General features: G+C 32.9%; 3 protein-coding genes across 5 annotated transcripts; all 3 read right to left on the reverse strand.

Moving 5' to 3' along the window:
* Positions 1-655, reverse strand: LOC106317299. Its single transcript, XM_013755140.1, has 3 exons — positions 461-655; positions 291-356; positions 1-66 (listed from the first exon to the last, which is right to left on the reverse strand). The coding sequence occupies exons 1-3, from the start codon at positions 506-508 to the stop codon at positions 31-33; spliced, it is 150 nt and encodes a 49-aa protein (XP_013610594.1). The 5' UTR covers positions 509-655; the 3' UTR covers positions 1-30.
* A 4,055-nt stretch (positions 656-4,710) lies between these two features.
* On the reverse strand, positions 4,711-6,901 carry LOC106316783 (NAD(P)H dehydrogenase (quinone) FQR1-like). Of its 3 annotated transcripts, none has more exons than XM_013754654.1 (5): positions 6,678-6,901; positions 6,508-6,563; positions 6,044-6,370; positions 5,161-5,422; positions 4,711-4,749 (listed from the first exon to the last, which is right to left on the reverse strand). In XM_013754654.1, the coding sequence occupies exons 3-5, from the start codon at positions 6,119-6,121 to the stop codon at positions 4,745-4,747; spliced, it is 345 nt and encodes a 114-aa protein (XP_013610108.1). In that variant the 5' UTR covers positions 6,122-6,370; positions 6,508-6,563; positions 6,678-6,901; the 3' UTR covers positions 4,711-4,744. The 3 variants fall into 3 exon arrangements, 2 of the variants coding, with proteins under 2 accessions (XP_013610108.1, XP_013610107.1); XR_001264962.1 differs by lacking the exon at positions 4,711-4,749 and having other exon boundaries at positions 4,985-5,422; positions 6,044-6,185; positions 6,272-6,370; XM_013754653.1 differs by lacking the exon at positions 4,711-4,749 and having other exon boundaries at positions 5,030-5,422.
* Positions 6,902-7,222: 321 nt separating this feature from the next.
* On the reverse strand, positions 7,223-8,873 carry LOC106313816 (myb-related protein Hv1). The gene is made up of 4 exons (XM_013751728.1): positions 8,616-8,873; positions 8,393-8,530; positions 7,850-8,305; positions 7,223-7,747 (listed from the first exon to the last, which is right to left on the reverse strand). The coding sequence occupies exons 2-4, from the start codon at positions 8,523-8,525 to the stop codon at positions 7,371-7,373; spliced, it is 966 nt and encodes a 321-aa protein (XP_013607182.1). The 5' UTR covers positions 8,526-8,530; positions 8,616-8,873; the 3' UTR covers positions 7,223-7,370.
* Between the last annotated feature and the right edge of the window lie 1,236 nt (positions 8,874-10,109).

The following is a 10,109-nucleotide window of genomic DNA, read 5'->3' on the forward strand; positions in this document are numbered from 1 at the left end:
AATCTTTATTGTAAAGGGGAAAAAAATGGTTTAATGATTAGCTTCAACCTTGTGTGGCTTTGTCATCTGCAGGTGCAAAAAAAGCAATTTGTTAGTACTTAGCATACAACAAAAAGGAATATAAGATTAGAACTCAGGAGTTGCAGAAACAAAGTAACAAAAGGAGCAAATCAATTCCTATATATAGATTTGTGTAGCCACCAATTATAATCTGACAAATCATCAATCAATCAGATATACTGAATTTTGAGAATCATAGGAGATACATACGAGCACTATAATCAAGTTACCTTGAGGAACTTGAGCTTCATGCTCCCGTAGACGAGACCCACGCTAAAAGCCGAAGCACGAGCCACCTGGTCAATGAAGCGACATAGAGACTCAGATCAATCACATGAACTCACAAATAAAAAGATTTTTTTAATAGACGAATCGGAGAGAGAGAGAGGATGATACGTACAAGAGCGAGAGAGCTGGTGCCGGAGTAAAGACCTGGAGGCAGAGTCATCGCCAAATCTTATGTCGTAGTCTTCGCAAAACCCTAAATTCCCAAATCGATTCTCCAAACTTCTCACAAACTCGCGACTCGTGATGGTGGCGCGATCCTCTTTTACTAAGAGCTGAGTATTAGGCTCTTAATGGGCCTTAATTAAGCTTTGTTCAGGAGATGCCAAAAATTATATTTTACGAGTTATTTGAAATTTTGGATGCATAAATTTGAAAGAACCGGAAAAGATTTTTTTTTAGTTTATATGTGTTTCCAAAAACTCGAATCAAAATCTGTTTCATCTAAAAATTTGTTAGTCATTTAGCTAAATATTTTTCAAAAAAAATTATTGAGACTTTTTATACCATCAAATTTCAAATATATTATCATATAATCTCTATTTCTATTTTATACGATAATTAACTATAATGATTAAGACTTCGCAAACAACCTTTCATGATAGAATTATCCCTAATTGACAGTTTGTTATGTATGTACAATATCTTTGATCAAAATATTTTTTTGGCACCACACGACCACAACGAACAATTCTATTTGTATCTCTCAATAAATTATATATCTTATAATATACTAGAAATTGAATCATCTGGTAATTAAACTCCACACTTTAAATCCCAAATTTTATTGAGGTTAGATTCATACAATTGAAAGTTTTTTTTACTTCAAAAATCATGTATTACCTTGAATGACAACACAATAATTAATATATTTCTGAAACCCTTGGGGTATTTTTTTAGGTTCACTTTCATATGGGGTTCATATCCAAATAAATAGTAGTATCCAATTATCACCACGATCATATTTATTTTTCATTAAATATACAAATAACATATATTTTATATGTATATTACAATATATTACATCTATGTTGTAAAATATAAATAATAAATTGAATTAAAATGAGTAAAACTCACAATTTGTCGTCTTCTACTTTCTAAAATATGTATGGGATAGTGAACAATGTGAAATTAATAAAGAATTTTTTAAACCTAAGTTATTCTCAAAAAAAATATTTTTTACACATTTAGTTTATTATAAAATATATTATTAATCTCAACATCACATATTTTTTTTGTTATATGTGTTATTTATATCATGTGTATGTTTTTATATGTCTTTTATAATATTATAAGTTGGATGATGATTTTCTGGTATCCTTGGCTTTTGAAGATGATAGTTTGTTGATTTCTTCATGATCAGTGTTTGGTCGACAAAGATTTAGCGCTGGAAATACAAATCCAAAAATCAACTCGACAAGTTCAATCATCAGTCGATTCAAAATAAATAGAAATACCCCAAAAAAAATCAAATATCAGATCCAATCAATCTTTAAACTACAACTTAATTTGGTTTTGACCAAAAAACCCAATATCCATATTTTCACTGTATTATTGTGATATATATAACCATATTATTGTATATTATCACTGTATGTGTTTTATGATGATTTGTAAGAGGTGTATATAACAACTTTGATGGTCTTAAAGTATGTTTGGACGTGAATGGTTTATAAATGTTAAGATTGTTTAATACCTTATTCACATATAAAAATAAAATTGAGTTTTTAGTCATACCCGAAACTTTTGTTTTGAAAAAAATACATAAAAACAATTTAGTTTTTTGTCAAATTTAAAATAAATTGGAAACAATCAAACAAATGAAAGAAATTTAAATAAAACAAATCATCAACGAAGATGACAGAGCTATAGAAGCCTCTAACCATATTCTTGGATCTACACAAAAATACATTTTTATGGTAATAGTGTTTTTCGTTTTCCACGTGTTAAAATAAACAAAAAAGTATTAACAACTAATTATTTGAACCAATTGTAATAATACTTACATTTAAGAAAAATATTTTTAGCGACTTATATTTATGTAATTATTTTAAATTTCACAGCTCTTCTAAAAATAGATACTGAAATTTTTGAACTGTTAAATTTTTAGTATTTATAATTATTATTCAAAAATTATAACATTATAAACATATCATGTATTTCTCTTATAATATTATCATCCGCAAAATCGCGGGCAAACACCTAGTATTAGTTAGTCAAGAGTTCCGCGGAGTGGGGTATACTGATCAAAGTTACTTGTTCTCAAGGGTACAAATTCTTACTTTTGTCATTTTTTCCAGAAATGGTTAATCTGAACATTTTCATATATATATATATATATATATATTGAAATAATATATTTTTGTTTGTAAATTCGTACGTCTTATTTTCTATTTAGTTTAGCCATATTTTTTAAAATATGTCGATCTTTAAAGTTTTATTGTTTTGGTTTATTTTATCATGTGTTTTAACTTCTTAATAATAATTTGCTCTTTTCCAGCCTAAATTATTTTTAATAGTAAATATAGTATATCATGTTGATTTTGACCCTCTTTGTTTTAATTAATATGAATTAATCATATGAATATATTTATTATATTTAATATTTTGTAATGTGTAAATTTAAAATATATATTTATACTATTATTTACGAATTGATTGTTTACATTAGATCTATATAAAAATAAAGAAAACAAATAATTAACGAAGAAGCCAGAGCTGTATAAGCCTCTAACCATATTCTTAGAACTACACAAAAACATGTAAGAGTGTTTTCGTTTTCCACGTGTTAAATAAACAAAAAGGTATTAACAACTAATTATTTGAACCAATTGTAATAATACTTACATTTAAGAAAAATATTTTTATCGACTTATATTTATGTAATTATCTTAAATTTCACAGCTCTTCTAAAAATAGATACTGATTTTTTTTAATATCAACTTATTAAATGTTAATTTTTAATATTTCTAATTATTATTCAACAATTACATCATTATAAATATATCATGTACTTTTCATAAAATATTATCATTCGCGAAATTATGGGCAAACACCTAGCATTACTGTATTAGTTAATCAAGAATTCCGCAGAGTGGGGTATACTGAACAAAGTTACTTGTTCTCAAGGGTACAAATTCTTATTTTTGTCATTTTTTTTTTCTGAAATGGTTAATCTGAACTTTTTCATTTATATATATTGAAATAATATAAATTTTATTTATAAATTCGTATTACTTCTTTTCTATTTAGTTTAGCCATATTTTTAAAAATATGTAGATCTTTAAAGTTTTATGGTTTTGGTTTATTTTATCATGTGTTTTAGCTATTTAATAATAATTTTCTCTTTTCCAGCCCATAATTTTAATAGTAAATATAGTATATCATGTTGATTTTGAGCTTCTTTGTTTTAATTAATTGAATTAATTATATGAATATATATATATATATATATATATATATATTTTTGTATCGTGTACATTTAAAATATCTATTTATCTATTTATACTATTATTTATAAATTGGTTTTCTACATTAGATCTCTCACATCAAAAGTTAGATTGATTACTTTGGTTACTGTTGTTGTTGCACATAAGAATAATTATATTTATTAGTTTTTTATTCTAAAATATATTAATAATTTTATAACTACAGTATGACACAAATATATTATCTCTATAGTTTTCGTTGTTCTTATTCATCCAAGTCGTGTTGGTTTTAGTTTTGTTTCATCCTATAGGTTATAGGTTACACTGTTTGTTTTGTTTGCTACCATTCCCTTCTCCACTTTCATGCTGATATTGGATGTTCTCTTTTCAGTGGTTCAATCATTTAGTGCAGATCAAACATATTACTGGTTAGAGATGCTTGCGTGAAGGATAATATCGACAACAACAAAGCTTGGTTGCGTATTATTTTGTTGTGTGTTTCTTTTTTTTTTTGTTCAATCATTTATTGTATTTTTATTACGTTAAATGGTTTTGTAAATTCAAAGTATATCTTCTATGCCTTACGTAATGTGTGGATGGTTCGTTTCTTATTATTCAACTTGGCTTTTTTTTTTGTTTGTTCTTTTGTGCAGTGGGAATGAGTCAGAACCATTAGCAGTCAGTCTCTGTTATCAGCCGTGGTTATATTTGTATATATTTGTCTCTGTTCGAGTTTCTTACGAGAGGAAATTGTAGATGTTGCAACTGATATATTTATTGAGGTTCTCAAGAAAAAGAAGTAGAATCACCATCAGGACGCCATAACCAGTTGTAAAACCACATGGTGCCAGCCTTGACTACGTAAATTGTTCATGTCCCATCCATACTGCGCATATGTACATTTCTCTGTCGAGATTATAGCATGTCCAAAACTTGCTTCTCTGTGGTAGAGTACTTAGGCTGAGGCTCAGTCATTCTGCAGAAATCATATAACACACCTAAAATCTAATAAAAAGGTTGTTTGCAATGACCATAAGTCCTTTACTATATAGCTGACTTGGTAGCAAATCCTTCAATGTTTCCTCCATCACAAATGATGTAGACATGAGCAGATTGATCTTTTAGTGGACTGGAAATGTCATTAACCATGGTGTCTGCTATGTTTGATATGAGTTCATGGTAGTTGATAAAAAAAAAAGAGTGCATGGTTTCGCAGAAGATCAAAAAATTGTCATAATCTATAGTTTAAACGGAGACATAATGAGCTAAAGTTTTGTGTACTTACTGACCTCACGTATGCGTGAACATGACTTGAGAAAAAAACATCTACTTTATTATTGACAAACTACGGCTCATACATGACTCTCATGGTTTCATGGGAACTTACGCAGTGGTTTCTTGGCTACCACCTTGAGAGCCAGTGCTGTAGAAGATCCAGCTGGTTTACCAGCAAGTGACTGAGTTCTCCGGAGTCCACCGGTAGTGTCCAAGAAGACTTTGAACTGAGCAGCCATCATGCCGTACCGTGTTGGGAATCCAAAGACGAACCCATCAGCTTCAGTTAGTTCGTCAGGAGTGATGATTGGTGATTCACTCTTTGGTGGTGTGCTCATCTTAGAGAGTGCTTCTTCTGGAAGCGTCTCTGGTACCTGTGAAACAGCAATTCATCAGGGTCAACGATTCACATGGATTCGTGTAGCCAAGCCTAACTATATCTTGTGAATTGGAAATTCCTGTGTCACAAAACATATAAACTAAAACTGCAACACATGTTATTGAAAAGGATTCACAGCAAGAATATCACCAAAACGACGTGATGCCATAAGAAGGGGTCAGTCCTGAGATTTATGGAACTTGAAACAGTTACTAAATAATCAAAGCATATATTTTTGTTAAACAATCTGGAGGACAAATGATAAAACTTTGGAGGCCAATGTTTCATCTTGTTATGCCAATGACCGGTTCAGTTGGCCATAAACCAGCTAAAAAATCTAGACAAAAATTAGAATCTAAACTTGCTAAGCTAAAAGAAACCATCAGCCAAGAATCGAAAATTAAGAAACTTGGATAATGGCAATGGTCCTAAGATTGCCTAAAGCTATTGTCAGAATGTCTAATATATCCTTTCTTAAAGATTCACAAACTATTTATGACTCAAATCCTAGTGCTGGGTAGAGGACTTGGTAGCCACTTATACTACCCATTTACATAGTTTCTCACAGGAACATAACGAAATACAAAGCCATTATGGAGGGGAAGACAAATCTTACCTGCCATAGTTTGGTTTCAACGCCTTCAACAGAAACAGCTACTTTAATTATTAAGGGTAATGGTAGATGTTGTACCATAGTGAATGATTGATAACAATCAACAATGCAGTTTTTGTTATGTTAACCTTTGGGACTCCTCTACCTGCAGCCAGATTAGGATTAACATTAGAAGGCACCCGTGACTCCACAGCATACATAAAGTTAAAGTAAAACATAAGAATCATTAACCTGGCCAATTGCTTTCTCCCCATTAACCTCCAGGACCTGACCATGTCTCATAGATCCTTCTCCTAAGGGAATTTTAGCAATCTCTTGGTAAGTTAGACCCTGTTACATTAAGTACAGAAAATGATTGATATGTAATCAACAAAGAAAACCATCTACACCCTCCGTTAGTTAACCAACGTTTTAGAGAGACTGCGATACATGATTGGTATCTACAGATCAGAATCAAATCAACATACCCATTCCGATCACGGGAACTCCTTCATCGATGTTGATACAGCCGCAATCGTTGTTACTGTGAACAAAAAAGGAATCACAAACGCGAATCGTGAATAAACATATCCACATCTAAAATGAAACCAAATCAACTCAAAATTCAGGAGATGGTTCTCATAGTAGGAAACCTTACAATTTTACCGTCGCAGTTCCACCTCCTTGCATGAGGGAAAATCGTAGATCGTGGGTGATGGATTTAATAAGGGATTTTAATAAAATGAATATGTAACTGGTAGCTTTTAGGATTCTAAGGAAGAAGATGAAACACGCTCTCAGAACTCAGGTTCCGTGGGAGATGAAAGCAAGCTCAAACCTAATATCAAAACGACAGCTTAAGGCTCGGCTAATCTCAGAACTCAAAAGCCCAAAACGTAACTGAGGTGGACAAACAAACACACTCCATTGGTTGAATTTATCTGTCGATATTGGCCGGTCTTTTATTCCGGTTCGGCTTTGATGTTTCTTAAAAATCAAATTTCTCACATTTAATTGGAAAAATCGGATTCAAGAGAGGCAAGAAAAGGACATGAAACAACCAACATTTATTATAGTATAGTCGACATGTCAACGTGCTGTTTTCACCACAGCCACACTATCACTATGTAACCAATATACTATAGTTTCTAGTTTAGTGGTGTTTGTCCAAGTAAATTGTCTAAGTGCTTGTACTCACCGGTATACGGTTGGACACGTAACCCTATTATGAACTGTATTCATTCTTCTGAAAGTTCTCATATGAAAGATCGATCATATGATTGGGTTCATACAACTACTAGAAACTAAAAAAAAATCAAAAACATTCCCGGAGAAATATCAACCCTTTGATTTAAAACATGGGCGGAGCATCGGACGGCGAAGGACCAACAAAGTTGAAAATGCTGTCCAAATAGTTCTTGTTGTCCTCGAAATAGTTGTTGCACTCACCACCACTATTCTCTCCGTCCCTCTCGTTTTTATCGGCGGAGAAACTCCGTCCTAGTGTATCGCCTCCTAGCAAGAGACCCGTGAAGCCTTCTTCGACTCCTTCCTCCATCTGCGTGGCTTCGAAAATCGTTGTACTGATCCAATCATTTTCGTGTTCTTTCATCAGAGCCAGACCCGTGGATGATCCAGTGAACTCCATCTTCGCGGACACTCTGTTCGATGGTTCTTTCATGTCAGAGAATGACACTGTTGATGTCGGAGATTCAAGTTGTTGTTGATCTGCATTGCATACAAAAGATAGATAATCAAAATAATGTCTATGTTTTTTTTTTTTGCTTAAAAAATATAATAATATAATGTCTATGTTCCGTTTTGTTCTACCTTGGTTTGTTTTTGTTGTCCAAGTGGTTAACAATGTCTTATGAGTGAATCCATGATGATGATGGGATGATGGTTTGGTTTGGTAGTGAAGAAGCTTAGATTCTCTAGCAAACCTTGCTTCAGCTTCAAGCCTAGCACTTTCCCACTGAGCCATGTGGCTAAGCGTGGCTGCGTTCTTGGATAAACCAAGAGGAGTCTCGTTTTTAGGTTTATGAGTCACTGGATCAATCCCCATTTTTACCAACCGTTTCTTCAAATGAGTGTTCCAATAGTTCTTGATCTCGTTGTCTGTTCTCTTCGGCAGATGAGTCGCAATCGACGACCACCTGTTTCCTAAGAGAGCATGGAGTTGAATGATGGTTTGTTCTTCTTGCAAGTTGAATTTGCCTCTTTTGATGTCTGGTCTCAAGTAGTTAGTCCATCTTAGTCTGCAACTCTTCCCGCATCGATGTAGACCTGAGATTGAGAATGAAGGAAGATAAATGATAAAGAATGTTTTGAATATTTTGGAGCACAAAGATGAATATAAGAGTTTCATTTTACCAGCTTTCTCCGGCAATGAACGCCAACTTCCATGTCCATGTTCTTCAATATAAGCCAAAAGTTTTTGGTCTTCTTCTGGGGTCCAAGGCCCTTTCTTCAAGCCCAATTTGTCGCAGTACGGTGATCTACCCATTTTGTCTTCCCCAAGAAAACCAAAACTCTCTTAGTCTTTTATCACAGATCAAAGAAGAAGTGTATAATAAAAGATAATCTCATCCATCACCATAAGAGCACAAAGGAATGGTCTTTTGGCTACAGTTGTAGAAATGTTACAAGTTGAGCATATCTGAGTGATGAAGGAGGATGATATATAGCGGAGAGAGATAGGCACACACGAGAAAAATGAAATGAATCCCCTGTTTTCCCGGCTCTCTCACATGGATGAGCATTTATTAACAATGGGGTCTCCAGAAGTTATTACCCTTTGTGGCTCAAAGACCTGGAATAACAAGTCCCCCTCTCTTACAAAACTCTCAGAGAGAGAGAGAGATGTCACACACACCAAAGCAAAAAAAGGCGGTGACCTATTATTACCTGCCACTGTGTGACTTCTTTATAACATAAGTTCAAAGCGGTTAATTCTTGTGCTAGAAGTAAATTCAGGTCACTAGCTACTATCTAGCCCTCATCACTTTGATGATCTTGTTCTTGTATATCAAAACTCAATAACCCCCTTAGAATTTATGGGTTCTAGGACTCTAGTTTTATCATTGATTCATTTGGTATTGCTATCATTGTTTATCCCCATTGAACTTGCCTATAAAGTTAACACTAGGGCTGGGCAAAAAATCCGAATCCGAATCCGAAGAACCGAACCGAACCTGACCCGAAAAAGTAGTACTGAATCTGAACCGAAATTGATTAAATATCCGAACAGGTTCAAAATTTTGGTATCTAAAGAACCGGAACCGAACCCGACCCGAACCCGACCCGAACCCGACCCGAACCGAAGTATTTCGGGTACCCGAATGTATCCGAAATTGATTTCTATACCACCTTATATAAATATATTTTAGATTTAATGTCTATTAAAAACATCCTTAATATATAAGATATTTTTAAATTGTCCAAAATACTTGAAAATATATACTAGTAGTCAAAAGTAAATGTCTAATATAGCTAAAAAATACTCAAAATACCAAAAATATTTAAAATATCTATTGATTATCTATCCAAATATTCAAACCAAATCACATTATACGTTAAGTTTAGGTATTTTGACATATGTTATTCAAATTTGTATGTCATATAATATTTTGTTTACAGTTTTTGAGAAATTTAAAGTATATAATGAATTTAAAATTTTAAAAATAATTTTAATGGGTTATCCGAACCCGAACCGAACTCCCAAAGATCCGAACCGAACCCAAACCCGAACCGAAACTTAGAAATATTCGAATGGGGCTGAAATCTTTGACCCCGAAAACCCAAAACCCGAATAGACCCGAACGGAATCTGAATGGGTACCCGAACGCCCACCCCTAGTTAACACTATGGTTGAGAAAAAAAAGAATAAGATGCCTTTGGTTTGTTCTAGTCACCCTTAGGTTACTTTTGCAAGTCTAAGGCCTTAAAGTCCACAACTTTATCAATGTATTACCCTCTATGTATAGTACTATAACTAGTAGTCTCTTATTAAGTCACACTACATTATTGGTTTCTCTTTTCACTTTTCTTACTCTCATCAACCTTCACTAAAAGGAGTAGATTACTAAAT

This window comes from Brassica oleracea, chromosome C9, assembly GCF_000695525.1.
Source record: "Brassica oleracea var. oleracea cultivar TO1000 chromosome C9, BOL, whole genome shotgun sequence".
In the NCBI taxonomy this organism is placed as follows: Eukaryota; Viridiplantae; Streptophyta; class Magnoliopsida; order Brassicales; family Brassicaceae; genus Brassica; species Brassica oleracea.

Coding starts and splice junctions, on each gene's coding strand:
- LOC106317299 (XM_013755140.1), bottom strand. CDS start 508: ATGACTCTGCCTCCAGGTCTTTACTCCGGCACCAGCTCTCTCGCTCTT. Junction 357..460: donor GCACCAGCTCTCTCGCTCTT/GTACGTATCATC, acceptor TTCATTGACCAG/GTGGCTCGTGCTTCGGCTTT. Junction 67..290: donor TGAAGCTCAAGTTCCTCAAG/GTAACTTGATTA, acceptor TTGCACCTGCAG/ATGACAAAGCCACACAAGGT.
- LOC106316783 (XM_013754653.1), bottom strand. CDS start 6,121: ATGGTACAACATCTACCATTACCCTTAATAATTAAAGTAGCTGTTTCT. Junction 5,423..6,043: donor TTGAAACCAAACTATGGCAG/GTAAGATTTGTC, acceptor GCTGTTTCACAG/GTACCAGAGACGCTTCCAGA.
- LOC106313816 (XM_013751728.1), bottom strand. CDS start 8,525: ATGGGTAGATCACCGTACTGCGACAAATTGGGCTTGAAGAAAGGGCCT. Junction 8,306..8,392: donor TTCATTGCCGGAGAAAGCTG/GTAAAATGAAAC, acceptor TCTCAATCTCAG/GTCTACATCGATGCGGGAAG. Junction 7,748..7,849: donor GACAACAAAAACAAACCAAG/GTAGAACAAAAC, acceptor TATGCAATGCAG/ATCAACAACAACTTGAATCT.